The sequence below is a fragment of the Pogonomyrmex barbatus genome, unplaced genomic scaffold (genome assembly GCF_055798465.1).
Source record: "Pogonomyrmex barbatus isolate J1 unplaced genomic scaffold, ASM5579846v1 scaffold15, whole genome shotgun sequence".
NCBI classification, from domain to species: Eukaryota; Metazoa; Arthropoda; class Insecta; order Hymenoptera; family Formicidae; genus Pogonomyrmex; species Pogonomyrmex barbatus.
The window spans coordinates 3,942,279-3,959,677 of NW_028297111.1; the positions used below are offsets into that span (position 1 = coordinate 3,942,279).

Here is a 17,399-nt window from a genome sequence, read left to right on the forward strand (position 1 = left end):
GTTGCGTTTAACCAGACGTTGGGCGATTATTAGACTGTAAGCGGATCAGTGCAACAGAGAAGTTGGTTAGCCGGCGCGATAGGATGCCGTCGGGAGCGGGATTGGTCTCGTCGAGGTAGTATCGCCCGCAGATGTTCTCTATAGCGTTGCCTAATTTCCTGAGCACTTCTAGAGACACAGTAAAAACTTCGGTGCAGTCAGGGCAGAGCTCAATGTCGCGGACTATTACAAGACTAGCGCGGCAGCAATCGCAATGATCCCGGGCGGAAGTATACCCGAACTGGAACGCGTGGGCCAATTCAAGACGATACGTAAGAGTTCCCTCTGGTATTTCCTCCTTACATCGAAAGCAAAGATATTCGGCACTATTAGGGAGTAACTCGGCGATAGCGTCGTCCACGCGTCGATATCCGAACGTGGTAAGGCAACGCACCGTGCTCCTACGGTATCTGTATACGGCGGCCGGGTGAGTGCGCGAATCTCGTGGCTCGAGAAAGCAAGGCGGGCACATTACGTCAAATAACGGGAATTAATATTACGCGGCGAATATTCAATATTAAAATGATATTACGAAACTGGAATATTTCCGTGCGTAGCGATAAACCGGCTCAAAACCCTACATGCCTTAGGAGAAAGTGGCAAGGGCGGCAAAAAAAGGGTCGGTCGTAAAACCCTTCCGGTCGGGCGATGCAACTATGCGACGGTCGGTCGACGCGAACAAAACGAGTGACGCAACCCGAAAGAATCTTGAACGCGAGTACTCTTATATTCATTCACGTCTAATTCCTTTATACTCTATATTTTACTGAAACGTATGCAAGATGGGAACGCGAAAGCAACCGGGAATAAAACTTGATGTATGATTTTCACCTACCTTTCGGTGTCCGCTCTGCGCAGATACTCCTCGAGGGAGATGCGTGGTCCGAAACTGCTTCCCTGGTAAGCTGCTACGGGGGTGGACGGGGCCGGTAAGGCGCTCCAGAGGCGGTCGTGCACGAGAAGTTCGTACTCGCCGTCGTAACTCACTTCCTCGCCGATGATCGCGTTATGATCGTAAATCGCGGCCACGTGGAGGTCGTATTCAAGCCGCCGAAGTGCGTTGTTACGACCCGCGCGATTCCTCCGTGCTTTAGGCATTCGGCAGAGGCTCCAGGCGTATATTGTATTTAATTAAAAGATTAAAAGATTAGAATTACCGCGTGCTCGAAGTCCAATGTTTCCTTCGTGGTAAGTGCGGATAACGCACAACACCTTGCCCCCGGAAACGATTGGAATTCTCGCTTTAACTGCTAATTATTCGGTAAAATAAGGTTTGAGTTGTTAATGCCCGTTGCCTCTTTAGCCTCGCGAACACTTCCGATTTCTCGCGGCGATAGGAAGGATGATGCAATGAATGACACGTGGCGAATACACTGTACTTACTATATTCAAATATTCATGAATCGAATTACACTCGCGTAACACTTGGTTAAATTTAGAGCAATACAAAATTTAGAATACAAATGATCACTTAATTAACTTAACTAGATTGAGACGAAATAGAATTGACTTAAAATTAGAATTGGAATTGGGATTGGATTTGGATTGACACTCGCACGATGTGTACTACTCGACGGCGCGTACAAGAGTGAACGAGCATGGCCGCGCGTTGTAACGCGTGCCTGCGGCGGCGCTGTTGCGCAACGTGGCGGTAGCGTGGGTACGCCAACGCTCGTGGCGCAAGATGGCGGATGGCGTGGGCACGCCAAAGCACGTGGCGCAAGATGGCGGATGGCGTGGGTACGCCAAAGCACGTGGCGCAAGATGGCGGATGGCGTGGGTACGCCAAAGCACGTGGCGCTCGCGACGGTCATAGCCTATAAAGCTAGACCAGACGCACATATCTATAATGGTCGTTGGTCGGCCAATCAGCGCGCGGCTGACTGGAGATGATGCGCAACAGCAACGCGAGCCTTATTGTAGTATTAATAATTTTACAATTATTTAGGTTCATTGTTAGCATGATTTATTTATTATTATTATTTAATTTTATTACTTATATTTATTACAGTGTATATTCACTGGCGGTAAGGCGCAACGCGTGATATGTCAACAGCAGGAGAGCCGGTTGTTGCCAACTTTGGCTTGAATAGTGGCGCTTCTGCGCAGGTGGGAAAAGGGGAAGGAAAAGAAATTTTTACGTTGGCTCTCCTGACGTTACACCTCCCCCCCTAAGAAGAAATGCAGGGCCAGGTGCCGTGCATTTCCCCTGCTCTACTAGAGGTTGAGTTGCAGAAGGTTTGAGCTATAATTATTTTACTTATGTTTATTCGTCTTATATTCTAACGCTTGTAATTAGTTATCGCACTTATTTGTCTCTATACTACGTCCTCGCGTAAGTATTTTTGGAGTTCACTGTATGACCGCACATGCTCACTAAACTTTTCCTTTTCGGCACTAGGGGCGATTTCGGGCGCCGTCGGTGTGTCTTCTGTCGAGCTCTGAGCTATTGGCATGAGGCGTTCCCTGCTAGGCGAGTCGGTTTTTGTTGCTGGGTTACCCATATGCAGCAAAAGGTTAGTGACCGACGACCATACTGCTCCCAATATATGAAGGCTCCATCCGTATATTCTGTGCAACGCGTATCCGTGGATGATTGTATCGATCACCAACTTGATCAGTCTGGCTATCACGAATAACGCCAAGACTCCTGCGCTGGCCGAGCCAAACGTAATAAATCCTTGCCATAATCGCTTCCCTGTGCTTTCAGCGATCCGATCTAAAGACTTTTCGTCGAGAAGATTCATCAAGGAAATACTCCCGCTCGGGACGTCCTGTCCTAAGGCCCCTCGCGCTATTGTATTCAGCATAGACGGCTTTTCGACTGGGAACATTATGTGGTCTCGCAGTCGGTTCAGATCGTCCGCGGAGTAGATTCCACTGGTGGCGAGTGCGTCCGGACTGACGTATTTCCACGTGGGGGTAGAAAGCGGCTGGATCGTCGGCGGAGGAAGCGACTCGATCGGCTTCAGGCCTACTCGGTACCAACTGCCGTGTAGTTTGTACATGCCAGGAAGCAACTCGTTGCAGTCTTTGTGTGTTCCTGTCCTGGTCAGAATTCTGGTGCGTGGCAATAAAAAGTGTGACGAATTGCGGTAGGTAACTGGCAACTCGTTGTAACACTCTTCGGTATGTCGCAGCTTGCATTCTACTGGGACGCATTGGACAATATGGATGACTTCTCCGGCTGTGACCGCCGTGTATCCAGGGGCTTTCATTATCCGGAAGGCCATTTCGTCTGGGGCTATAGTTGCCAATGAGAGCGCATTCTGGAGGATCTGACGCTCTAATGCACATTTCTGCTCCATAATGTCGTGGTAAAGCCTGGTAAGTTGCGTTTTCACGTGTTTCTCCACGTAAACGAATTTCGAATTCACATAGGAGAATATATCTAAGTTGTTAACTGAGATCTGTGACTTAGATTTGAACGTGCGTCCTCGCTGTGTTTCCAATATAACAAGCTTTGGGTGCTCGGTCTGGAAAAGTCGATAGCCACATAGGTTGAATTCCGTCGTTTTTGTCAAGGCGAACGTTGTATCTCCGGTGGTCACTGTATATACCACTGGGGCAGTTTGTTTGGGCTTCGGCGACAGTTTTATGGCCATACCCTCGTAAAGTATATCGTACTGGTTGAAGTGGCAGCTGTCGTCGGACGGTGTTTTCCAGAAGGTTTCCGTACCGTCGAAATCGGCGCAGCTCCCCAGTTGCACAGGGCAGCGCGTTCCAGATGGCAGATTTAATGAGTTCGCTGACCGTTTGAATGGTGCTTCAAACGTCCTCAATACCACCTTTAAGGATGCTTGTACTACCACGCTCTCCCATGCTCCGAATCCGTCCGTGTACTGCGTTCCGGAACAACGGCCGTCAGCGTGCGTTTGTCCAGCCATAGTGACGCTCCTATGATTCGTGGCGTTTACAATCAATCTATCCACGAAGGCGGTTCCCAGCGCGAGAGTTCCAGTCTCGTGGATTTTCTGGCAGGTTTGCCAGCCGATCTCTTTGATGTACACCTTTCGACCGTCGGATACAATTGATATGTGTGAGTGCATGCCGCAGTAGTATATGGTCCGGTCGATTTCAATTCGGCATTGAATTATTGGCAAGCTCTCGAAATCGGAACTCTGCATGAGTTGTACGTACGTCTCCGTGCTCGCTGGCTCCATATCCTCGACATTACAGGCGCCGACGTCCAGCAGCGACAAGGTTGTGATATTGAGTCCGCTGCCTCCGCAGTCATAGCCCGTCAAGCCAAAGCTGAGCGTCGGGAACAGTAAAAGCGTTAAGATTCGTTGTGGCTCCATGTTTCTTCAAGGGGTGACGTGTGTCGACTGCCGCTTGGTTGCTCGCTCGCCCCCGGCTCTGGTTGTGGTGGGGCACGGCGTGTGGTGGGGCTCCGATTCCCCGCCTTCTTCAGTTTGTCCATATGGATAGTACGCAATTTACCTGGCCTTATCTCTAATTTAACATTATTATTACTTAGCACGTCCGCTATTTTGTAGGGACCGGTGTATTGTGGACTTAGTTTATTTCTCACAGGTTCTTTAAGCATGTACACCTGGTCTCCCGCTTCAAAGTTGCATGCCTTAACCCTTTTATCATAGTATCGCTTTGATCTAACCTTCGCAGCATTCAGGTTACGACGCGCGGCTCTCTGGGATTCGCTTATTTTCGCATTTAGTTCGAGTAAGTAGCCAGCGTAGCTTTCGTCGCGCTCGTCCTCGGGGAAGGGATCGCTTTCGGGAGTACGCGCGACGCTCCCGTAGACCAATTCGTGAGGGGTGAACTTCGTTCCCTCATGTACGCTCGTGTTGTAAGAAAAACTAGCTAATTTTAGATATTCGTCCCAATCGTGGTGGTCATTGACAAATTGTTTCAAGTACTCCCAAAGTACATGGTGCGAGCGCTCCACGGAGCCATTGGACTGAGGGTGGTACGCAGTGGTCTTACACTGTTTAATTCTGAATTTGCGAGCTATGTTGCGCATTAAAGAATTTAGAAAATGAGACCCTTGGTCCGTTAGTACCGCTCGCGGGGCACCATGCACGCAAATGAATTCGTTTACGAAAGCGTCGGCCACGTCGATAGCCGAGATCCCCTTGAGGGGGATAGCTAGTGAATACTTCGTCAAGAGATCTTGTATAGTAAATATGTACGAGTGGTCCTTGCGAGTGGTGGGGAGCGGCCCCATGATATCCATAGATATCTTATCAAACGCTTTGTCGGGTGTATCCGTTAGAATCATGGGCTGTCGGGTCTTTACTCTAACCAATTTTTTTAACTGGCAGCCTTCGCAATTATTTATGAACCGCGTTACTTCTTCCTTCAGTCTAGGCCAATTGTACCGCGATTTGAGGCGCGCGCATGTTTTGTTTATGCCTTTATGGCCTCCTATTGCGGACGCGTGATATTCCTCGATCAAGCGGATTCTATCTTCGGGGGGTGGAACAGTGATTTTATTACCGCATATCGATATTTCTATATCTTGGTTCCAAAATGCGTCGCGAATAACCTTTTCTATTTTCCTCCACGGTACTCCACTCGCATCCCCCTTGCAGACAGATATGGACCGTATGTCGAGTTCGTTCGTGACGTCGAGTAGTGACACCACGGCCTCTCTAATACTTTCTAGCGTGGTTATCGCGGAGACATTTACTTCAATCGGCAATGCAATAATTCGCCGTTTGCCGCTTTGCGTGACGTTTGCCCTGTTCAGCATGACGTCCCGCAATTTAGGCAGTAGTCCCTGTTGGCTGAGCATCCGAGCCCCTAAATCGCAAGGTTCACCTTGGACGCTCACGAATACCACCAGGTTGTCGCTTCTACTCGTAAAGTTATCTACGATTTCCTTCACTTTCGCGTGATGGAATTGAAACGGAGCGTTATTCGCGTTAAATAGAGATTCTTCGCTGGTGTCGCTGTCGAGGTCCTCGTAGGAAGTGACGACGTGGGGGCGGATTTCGGTATCGTCGTCGGTTGACGAATCTTCCTCGGGCTCGCTATCGTTCCGTCTCGCGATATTCGATGTGCTCTCGAGGGGAAGGACGGGAAAAGCGGGGTTTCGTGACAGCGCGTCTGCGTTTACATTAGTTTTGCCGGCTCGATACATAACTTCGTATTCGTATTCGGCTAATTTTAATCGCCATCTGACTAATCGTGACGTGGGGTCCTTAACCGAATGCAACCATGTCAAGGGTTTGTGGTCGGTGACGAGCTGGAATCTTCTTCCGTATAAATATGGTCTAAAGTAATTTACGCAATAAACTATAGCGAGCAATTCCTTTTCGATCGTGGAGTAGTTCTGTTCCGGCGGGTTTAGTAATCGGGACGCGTATGCGATAGGGAGATCCTTGCCAAGCGGTCCCTGACTGAGGATTCCGCCGATCGCGAACTTGGAGGCGTCTGTAGTTACGACGAATTGTTGAGAAAAGTCGGGATATTGGAGAAGGGGTTCCGTGCATAGGGCGTGTTTAAGCTGCGCGAACGCGTTTTCCTGTGGATCGCCCCATCCGAACGGTACCTCTTTTTTAATAAGTCCGTCAGAGGTTTAGCTGTTTTCGAGAAGTTCGGTATGAATCTCCGATAGTAACCCGCGAGTCCGAGAAATTGTTTAATGTTTTTCGCGGTATGGGGGCGCGGAAAATTTTCAACGGCGTGAATTTTTTTCGGGTCAGGCTTCACCCCGTCTTCTCCGATTACGTGGCCCAGATATGTGACCTCTTTCCGCAGAAATTCGCATTTGTCAGGCTGGAGGCGGAGCTTCGCGCCTCTCAATCTTTCGGCCAGCTTATTAAATTTTATTTCATGCTCTCGCAGTGAGCTAGCATATACCACAATATCGTCGAGGTACACGAATACCTCGGTTCCTTGGAGGCCGCTCAACACCTGATCCATAAGTCGCTGAAAGGTCGCCGGGGCGTTTTTTAACCCGAACGGCATGCGTTTAAATTCATAGTGCCCGAAAGGCGTGGAGAAAGCCGTTTTCGGCGCGTCCGACTTATGCATCGGTATCTGATGGAAACCCGACGCTAGATCGAAAATGCTAAAATATTTCGCGCTTCCCAGTTGATCTAGGATTTCGGTTATGTTGGGGAGGGGGTACGCGTCGCCTATTGTTTTCTCGTTGAGCGCTCTGTAATCTATGACCATGCGCCATCGTTTATTACCTTTCGAATCCGGTTTCTTAGGAACAATCCACAGAGGGGAATTGTACGGGGAATTGGAGGGACAGATTACGTCGTTTTTTAGTAGCTCGTTTACTTGCTTAGTAATTTCCTCTTTGTGTATAGGCGGGAATCGATACTGCTTTGTATTGACGGGTTGGTTATCCGTCGTCGTAATCGCGTGAGCAGTAGCATCTGTGTACCCGAGGTGATCGGAAGGGAGCTGGAAAAGATCTGGGTTTTTTTCGATGAGCCTACCGACATGCTCTGTCTCCACCTGACTGAGGTGCTCTAAACGAAGGAGCGTTCGAATCGCTGAGATTCTTTCTGAATTCGATTCTACTTCCTGGATTCTACTTCCTATAACCCCGCAATTAAGAGAGGACTCTTCCCTAGGGAGGTCCCGTGAGATTGATTCGATCTCCTTGAGTTGGATAGTAGGAATGGCGATTTCTTTATCGGATTCGGTCGAGTTGATTATTTGCGAATATGCCCTTCCGTTGCGATTAGTCACGACCGCTTCGCCGAGGTATACCCCATCGCAGACTCTAAGTCGCGGGATATAACCGACTGCTATTTCTGGGTTCGCGACGTTCATACAAAACGTGGCGCGGCAGCGACCTGGTATTACGATAGTTTCCCGTCGGGCAAAAGGCAGGCGTATTCCTTGCCACTCTATCTGTTTTCGCCCGAAATCGATTTTGGCGTTATCGCGCAGGAATTCTGATCCTAGGATTCCTTCCTGGACGATGGGGAAATGGTCAGGTACCACGTGTAGGGTTATCTTGTGGCCCATAAATTCTATACGAGCCGACCCGAGAGTTTCCAGCCTGCCTTCGGTGATTCCAGTCAGGTATATTGTATCGCGTTTGAATACCGGAGTCTCGGGATGTAAGCAGCGCTCTTTTATTAGATTCGGTGCCGCTCCTGTGTCGACCATGAAATTAGTTTCCTTGATTAAGCCACGCGCGGACAATGTTATAGTGGGGGCGTGTGAATACTCTTGCGGATTTAAGATTGCGATCCTGACGCTTCTTCGGTCGTCTCCACGACGTTCACCGGACGCGTACTCCTTGGAGGATCCGCGCGCGCTGCGTCCGACCCACGGGGCGGATCCCGACCGTTTCCCGGTTCGTTGAGGCGACTGTTATTATATTGTCGTTTCCGACATTCCTCGATTTCATGGCCGCGATTTTTGCAATATCTGCACCATTTATCGTTAAGCTGCGATCCGTAATCGCGCGGCCCTCTGTCGCCTCCCCCCGATCTAGGCGATTCGCGTTTCTCGTAAAGCGGCGCAGTTCGTCTTACTTCGTCGCGGCGCTCAACCCACTCGGAGGGGTAGCGCGGTGCATAGTTCCGATCGCGATCTCTGTATGCGTCGAGTCGCGGCGGCGAGCGTCGTCGTTCCGGCGGTGCGGGCTGCCTGTAGCGCAGGCTAGGCCCCGCACCTGTTTCGGGGAAACGACGGTTTGCGCTGAGGGTTTGTTTGTTTGGGCTCAGCCCTTGACGGGGCGGCATTCCGTAACGCTGCCGTTCTATCTCATCACGCTTGGCTATAATCTTCGCGGCGGCAAATGCTTCGAACGGCTGGTAAAAATGTTCCGGTTTGAGTTGTAAACGTAGTGGGGTGGGCAGACCCTCACAGAAACATGAAGCGGTGAGTTCGTCTATCTCCCGGTTCGTCGCGGAATCTATCGTACCGTGGGCCCGACGTTCTCCGTCCCTTATGGAGGCTCGGAGTTCCTTGACGCGGTCGATGTAATCTAGCATATGCTCTCCCGATTTGAGGTGCACAGCGGTCAATTCCCCGCGGTATTGCGCAACACTTTTTATCGAGCCGAAGGCACTATTTAATAAATCTGACAGTTGTGTCACTGTGTCGCACGGTTCGTCGGCGACGGCTGAGTGAGCGTGGCCGCGCAATTTCGCTACCAGTAAACGCGTGAGGGGTCTCTCGAAATGAGGCGGCAGGATGTCGCGCGCTTGCCTGCACGCTCCGAGGAATTTCGACAAAGGGATGTTATAACCATCAAAAATTGGAACGAACTCGGTCGCCTCGCGATAAGTTATCTTCGGCGCGGGAGGGAGTTCCGTGCCCGACTCATTCAGCTCGCCAAAAGGGGCGGGCGTTTCCGTGAACCGTTGCCCAGCGGGAAGGCTAGGGCTTCGCGGTGGTAGGTCGCGTCGTGTCTCGATTTCGTGGCGAATGTTATTCAATTCAGCGCGCATTGCAGCAAGCATATTATTCATCTCGCGCACGGCGGTTCGACTCTGTTCCGCTTCAGCGCGGTCTCTTCGAAGCGCTGCGCTCTCCGCCCGAATTTCTTCTCTTTCCCGTTGTAATGCGTCGGCGTCGGCTTGTAATTGTGCGGCGCGCTTGGCCATGTTGGCTTGCATGACATCGAATTCGCTGTCGGTATACTTAGTTTTAGGGGCACCCGGCCTGTCTACGGAGGTCATCTCTGCGTCGTCGCTCGCGAGCTTTCCCTTTTGAGCGCGCGTGGTCATGTCCGTTTCTTTCTCGCCCTTTACCGGTGTACGAAGCATAAGAAACAGCTACAGCGCGAATATGACGCGGGTCGGTAGGATGTGTCGAAATTTTTCGATTCCTCCGATTAACGTATCCCACCGCTGTCACCAGAAATATGTTACGTCGCAGGCGGTGGCGAGATTGCCAAAGCAAATCGCCACGTGGCACTGGACCAAGGCGGGAATACGCTCGCCTCTCGGCGACGCTGCCAGCGATCGAGCGGCAAATCGCCAACAGCGGTTCGGAAGAATTAAGGAATTAAGGAATTAAGGAGTACGAAACCCTGATTATACTGCTCAAATCCGCGGGAACCTCTCCGATAATGTCAGCGGCGAATTATTAAGTTCTCAGGAAATTTCAGTGAATTACACGGCTAACGTTGCGTTTAACCAGACGTTGGGCGATTATTAGACTGTAAGCGGATCAGTGCAACAGAGAAGTTGGTTAGCCGGCGCGATAGGATGCCGTCGGGAGCGGGATTGGTCTCGTCGAGGTAGTATCGCCCGCAGATGTTCTCTATAGCGTTGCCTAATTTCCTGAGCACTTCTAGAGACACAGTAAAAACTTCGGTGCAGTCAGGGCAGAGCTCAATGTCGCGGACTATTACAAGACTAGCGCGGCAGCAATCGCAATGATCCCGGGCGGAAGTATACCCGAACTGGAACGCGTGGGCCAATTCAAGACGATACGTAAGAGTTCCCTCTGGTATTTCCTCCTTACATCGAAAGCAAAGATATTCGGCACTATTAGGGAGTAACTCGGCGATAGCGTCGTCCACGCGTCGATATCCGAACGTGGTAAGGCAACGCACCGTGCTCCTACGGTATCTGTATACGGCGGCCGGGTGAGTGCGCGAATCTCGTGGCTCGAGAAAGCAAGGCGGGCACATTACGTCAAATAACGGGAATTAATATTACGCGGCGAATATTCAATATTAAAATGATATTACGAAACTGGAATATTTCCGTGCGTAGCGATAAACCGGCTCAAAACCCTACATGCCTTAGGAGAAAGTGGCAAGGGCGGCAAAAAAAGGGTCGGTCGTAAAACCCTTCCGGTCGGGCGATGCAACTATGCGACGGTCGGTCGACGCGAACAAAACGAGTGACGCAACCCGAAAGAATCTTGAACGCGAGTACTCTTATATTCATTCACGTCTAATTCCTTTATACTCTATATTTTACTGAAACGTATGCAAGATGGGAACGCGAAAGCAACCGGGAATAAAACTTGATGTATGATTTTCACCTACCTTTCGGTGTCCGCTCTGCGCAGATACTCCTCGAGGGAGATGCGTGGTCCGAAACTGCTTCCCTGGTAAGCTGCTACGGGGGTGGACGGGGCCGGTAAGGCGCTCCAGAGGCGGTCGTGCACGAGAAGTTCGTACTCGCCGTCGTAACTCACTTCCTCGCCGATGATCGCGTTATGATCGTAAATCGCGGCCACGTGGAGGTCGTATTCAAGCCGCCGAAGTGCGTTGTTACGACCCGCGCGATTCCTCCGTGCTTTAGGCATTCGGCAGAGGCTCCAGGCGTATATTGTATTTAATTAAAAGATTAAAAGATTAGAATTACCGCGTGCTCGAAGTCCAATGTTTCCTTCGTGGTAAGTGCGGATAACGCACAACACCTTGCCCCCGGAAACGATTGGAATTCTCGCTTTAACTGCTAATTATTCGGTAAAATAAGGTTTGAGTTGTTAATGCCCGTTGCCTCTTTAGCCTCGCGAACACTTCCGATTTCTCGCGGCGATAGGAAGGATGATGCAATGAATGACACGTGGCGAATACACTGTACTTACTATATTCAAATATTCATGAATCGAATTACACTCGCGTAACACTTGGTTAAATTTAGAGCAATACAAAATTTAGAATACAAATGATCACTTAATTAACTTAACTAGATTGAGACGAAATAGAATTGACTTAAAATTAGAATTGGAATTGGGATTGGATTTGGATTGACACTCGCACGATGTGTACTACTCGACGGCGCGTACAAGAGTGAACGAGCATGGCCGCGCGTTGTAACGCGTGCCTGCGGCGGCGCTGTTGCGCAACGTGGCGGTAGCGTGGGTACGCCAACGCTCGTGGCGCAAGATGGCGGATGGCGTGGGCACGCCAAAGCACGTGGCGCAAGATGGCGGATGGCGTGGGTACGCCAAAGCACGTGGCGCAAGATGGCGGATGGCGTGGGTACGCCAAAGCACGTGGCGCTCGCGACGGTCATAGCCTATAAAGCTAGACCAGACGCACATATCTATAATGGTCGTTGGTCGGCCAATCAGCGCGCGGCTGACTGGAGATGATGCGCAACAGCAACGCGAGCCTTATTGTAGTATTAATAATTTTACAATTATTTAGGTTCATTGTTAGCATGATTTATTTATTATTATTATTTAATTTTATTACTTATATTTATTACAGTGTATATTCACTGGCGGTAAGGCGCAACGCGTGATATGTCAACAGCAGGAGAGCCGGTTGTTGCCAACTTTGGCTTGAATAGTGGCGCTTCTGCGCAGGTGGGAAAAGGGGAAGGAAAAGAAATTTTTACGTTGGCTCTCCTGACGTTACAGCGAATGTTATTCAATTCAGCGCGCATTGCAGCAAGCATATTATTCATCTCGCGCACGGCGGTTCGACTCTGTTCCGCTTCAGCGCGGTCTCTTCGAAGCGCTGCGCTCTCCGCCCGAATTTCTTCTCTTTCCCGTTGTAATGCGTCGGCGTCGGCTTGTAATTGTGCGGCGCGCTTGGCCATGTTGGCTTGCATGACATCGAATTCGCTGTCGGTATACTTAGTTTTAGGGGCACCCGGCCTGTCTACGGAGGTCATCTCTGCGTCGTCGCTCGCGAGCTTTCCCTTTTGAGCGCGCGTGGTCATGTCCGTTTCTTTCTCGCCCTTTACCGGTGTACGAAGCATAAGAAACAGCTACAGCGCGAATATGACGCGGGTCGGTAGGATGTGTCGAAATTTTTCGATTCCTCCGATTAACGCATCCCACCGCTGTCACCAGAAATATGTTACGTCGCAGGCGGTGGCGAGATTGCCAAAGCAAATCGCCACGTGGCACTGGACCAAGGCGGGAATACGCTCGCCTCTCGGCGACGCTGCCAGCGATCGAGCGGCAAATCGCCAACAGCGGTTCGGAAGAATTAAGGAATTAAGGAATTAAGGAGTACGAAACCCTGATTATACTGCTCAAATCCGCGGGAACCCCTCCGATAATGTCAGCGGCGAATTATTAAGTTCTCAGGAAATTTCAGTGAATTACACGGCTAACGTTGCGTTTAACCAGACGTTGGGCGATTATTAGACTGTAAGCGGATCAGTGCAACAGAGAAGTTGGTTAGCCGGCGCGATAGGATGCCGTCGGGAGCGGGATTGGTCTCGTCGAGGTAGTATCGCCCGCAGATGTTCTCTATAGCGTTGCCTAATTCCCTGAGCACTTCTAGAGACACAGTAAAAACTTCGGTGCAGTCAGGGCAGAGCTCAATGTCGCGGACTATTACAAGACTAGCGCGGCAGCAATCGCAATGATCCCGGGCGGAAGTATACCCGAACTGGAACGCGTGGGCCAATTCAAGACGATACGTAAGAGTTCCCTCTGGTATTTCCTCCTTACATCGAAAGCAAAGATATTCGGCACTATTAGGGAGTAACTCGGCGATAGCGTCGTCCACGCGTCGATATCCGAACGTGGTAAGGCAACGCACCGTGCTCCTACGGTATCTGTATACGGCGGCCGGGTGAGTGCGCGAATCTCGTGGCTCGAGAAAGCAAGGCGGGCACATTACGTCAAATAACGGGAATTAATATTACGCGGCGAATATTCAATATTAAAATGATATTACGAAACTGGAATATTTCCGTGCGTAGCGATAAACCGGCTCAAAACCCTACATGCCTTAGGAGAAAGTGGCAAGGGCGGCAAAAAAGGGTCGGTCGTAAAACCCTTCCGGTCGGGCGATGCAACTATGCGACGGTCGGTCGACGCGAACAAAACGAGTGACGCAACCCGAAAGAATCTTGAACGCGAGTACTCTTATATTCATTCACGTCTAATTCCTTTATACTCTATATTTTACTGAAACGTATGCAAGATGGGAACGCGAAAGCAACCGGGAATAAAACTTGATGTATGATTTTCACCTATCTTTCGGTGTCCGCTCTGCGCAGATACTCCTCGAGGGAGATGCGTGGTCCGAAACTGCTTCCCTGGTAAGCTGCTACGGGGGTGGACGGGGCCGGTAAGGCGCTCCAGAGGCGGTCGTGCACGAGAAGTTCGTACTCGCCGTCGTAACTCACTTCCTCGCCGATGATCGCGTTATGATCGTAAATCGCGGCCACGTGGAGGTCGTATTCAAGCCGCCGAAGTGCGTTGTTACGACCCGCGCGATTCCTCCGTGCTTTAGGCATTCGGCAGAGGCTCCAGGCGTATATTGTATTTAATTAAAAGATTAGAATTACCGCGTGCTCGAAGTCCAATGTTTCCTTCGTGGTAAGTGCGGATAACGCACAACACCTTGCCCCCGGAAACGATTGGAATTCTCGCTTTAACTGCTAATTATTCGGTAAAATAAGGTTTGAGTTGTTAATGCCCGTTGCCTCTTTAGCCTCGCGAACACTTCCGATTTCTCGCGGCGATAGGAAGGATGATGCAATGAATGACACGTGGCGAATACACTGTACTTACTATATTCAAATATTCATGAATCGAATTACACTCGCGTAACACTTGGTTAAATTTAGAGCAATACAAAATTTAGAATACAAATGATCACTTAATTAACTTAACTAGATTGAGACGAAATAGAATTGACTTAAAATTAGAATTGGAATTGGGATTGGATTTGGATTGACACTCGCACGATGTGTACTACTCGACGGCGCGTACAAGAGTGGACGAGCATGGCCGCGCGTTGTAACGCGTGCCTGCGGCGGCGCTGTTGCGCAACGTGGCGGTAGCGTGGGTACGCCAACGCACGTGGCGCAAGATGGCGGATGGCGTGGGCACGCCAAAGCACGCGGCGCAAGATGGCGGATGGCGTGGGTACGCCAAAGCACGTGGCGCAAGATGGCGGATGGCGTGGGTACGCCAAAGCACGTGGCGCTCGCGACGGTCATAGCCTATAAAGCTAGACCAGACGCACATATCTATAATGGTCGTTGGTCGGCCAATCAGCGCGCGGCTGACTGGAGATGATGCGCAACAGCAACGCGAGCCTTATTGTAGTATTAATAATTTTACAATTATTTAGGTTCATTGTTAGCGTGATTTATTTATTATTATTATTTAATTTTATTACTTATATTTATTACAGTGTATATTCACTGGCGGTAAGGCGCAACGCGCGATATGTCAACGGCAGGAGAGCCGGTTGTTGCCAACTTTGGCTTGAATAGTGGCGCTTCTGCGCAGGTGGGAAAAGGGGAAGAAAAGAAATTTTTACGTTGGCTCTCCTGACGTTACACTATACAGTCGCAATTTGTATCAATAATCCAGTCAAGTCATTCTGTAAAAACCAACACGCAGCCCAGTGCGAGCAGACTCGCCCCACGCGTAGCACGTCTCGCCTGCGACGTAACAATACGAAATTAAATCCGCGCTCACCGGTGATTTGAGTGAATTGCTCGGGTGTGAAGAAATCTACCAACCAGAATACGAAGCGCATTTCAAGAATAGCCTGTGAGTTCCAAGTCCCCCGAATCCAGCAATGTTGTTTCCAGACGCCCCGCATCCTAGTATGCATCCCGAGACCCGCCAGGCCGACAGCGAGAATTGGAAGCCCAAATCCAGGAACCGGGCCAACGAAAGGTAGGTGAATTCCATTTTCTATTTGTGAATTGCGTTATGTGCAGAGGACAATCGGAAGGTTCACGTCAAAAGAAAACACATTCGGCCGTTTTTAATCATCAAATAAGTATCTCTCGGTGTGTAGTCGAATTCGGGTATGGTCTTGTCGGCATAGCTACCAATACAAATTCCGCCAACCTCATATGCCTAGAATAGCACGTCTCGCTTGCGACATAACAGCAGTTCTTCCGATGACGACACCAGCTCCGAGAGCGAGTCTTTGTTTAGAAATACCAATTATAAGGCCACATAAACAACTCTTAGTGGAAACTAAACACCATTTAGCCCAACAAAAGGATAACGTCGCAATATTCGTAACTCACAAAGGAGAACCGATAGATTTAGGTACGCAGAATCTAAATGAATATAATCTTATACCCGAGATAAGACAAGTCGAGACAGGAAAGGCAAAGGTAATAAAGAACAAAAGACATTATATCATCGCATTAGTTATAGAGAAAGGAGTCTCTGAAATTATTAAACATGACAATTTAAAACTTGCGATATGTTACGTCGCAGGCGAGACGTGCTACGCGTGAGGCGAGTCTGCTCGCACTGGGCTGCGTGTTGGTTTTTTACAGCTGAATTTGACTGGATTACTGATATAAATTGCGAGTGTATAGACCGTGTAAAAAGGTCGATACTCTCCTAGAGAAAATAATATCATGCAGTCCTATCTCTGCATCTACGTCAATGATGATAGGATTTGGCAGTACGTAAAAAGAAGTATTTCCTTCGCCCTAAATATTCTAAGAATGCCGAATCACTCGACCGGAAGGGTTTTATGACCCTTTTTTTTTTGCCTCCCTTGCCACTTTCCCCTAAGGCATGTAGGGTTTTGAGCCGCTTTATCGTTGCGCATGGAAATATCTCAGTTTCGAAATATACATTTTAATATAATACATTTTAACGTTGAATATTCGCCGCGTAATGTTAACACCCGTTATTTGACGTGATGTGCCCGCCTTGTTTTCTCGAGCCACGAGACTCGCGCACTTACCCAAGCGCCGTATACAGATATCGTAGGACTACGGTGCGTTGCCTTATCACGTTTGGATATCGACGCGTAGACGACGCTATCGCCGAATCGTTCCCTAACAGTGCCGAATATCTTTGCTTTCGATGCAAGGAAGAAATACTCGAAGGGACTCTTACGTATCGTCTTGAACTGGCCCACGCGTTCCAGTTTGGGTATACTTCCGCCCGGGATCACTGTGATCCTGTTGCTGCCGTACCAGTCTTGTAATAGTCCGCGACATTGAGCTTTGCCCTGACTGCACCGATGTTTTTATCGTATCTCTAGAAGTGCTCAGGGAATTAGGTAACGCCATAGAGAACATCTGCGGACGTTATTACCTTGACGAGACGAACCCCGCTCCCAGCGGCATTTTATCGCGCCGGCTAACCAATTTCTCCGTTTCACTGATCCGTTCACAGTCAAATAATCACTCGACATCTGATTAAACGCAAGGTCAGCCGTGTAATTTGCTGAAATTCCTCGAGAGTGTTTTCAATAATTTGCCGCTGAGGGGTCTCCGCGGTTTTGACGTAACAGTAGTTATGCCGACAAGACCATATCCGAATTCGACTACACACCGAGAGATACTTATTTGATGACAGCACGTAGTTACTATTCTTCAATTATGACTGGGGCTTGAAGTTGTGTCCTCCGGCGTTCCGAGGTTGTTTCCCTTTAATGTCGTGGTGTCATGTGTAAGGAGGGGTTTTAGTGGGTATTTCCGCTTAACAGATGAGTCCCACACTACCTAGGAGGAACGGTTGCTCCCTAGGTATGCGTAAATGCATTT

At 49.5% G+C, this 17,399-nt stretch overlaps 1 protein-coding gene across 1 annotated transcript; it reads right to left on the reverse strand.

Moving 5' to 3' along the window:
• Window positions 1-662: 662 nt before the first annotated feature.
• LOC148937266 (uncharacterized) lies at window positions 663-5,963 on the reverse strand. Its single transcript, XM_089073454.1, has one exon. The coding sequence runs from the start codon at window positions 4,338-4,340 to the stop codon at window positions 2,358-2,360; it is 1,983 nt and encodes a 660-aa protein (XP_088929580.1). The 5' UTR covers window positions 4,341-5,963; the 3' UTR covers window positions 663-2,357.
• Between the last annotated feature and the right edge of the window lie 11,436 nt (window positions 5,964-17,399).

Coding starts and splice junctions, on each gene's coding strand:
- LOC148937266 (XM_089073454.1), bottom strand. CDS start 4,340: ATGGAGCCACAACGAATCTTAACGCTTTTACTGTTCCCGACGCTCAGC.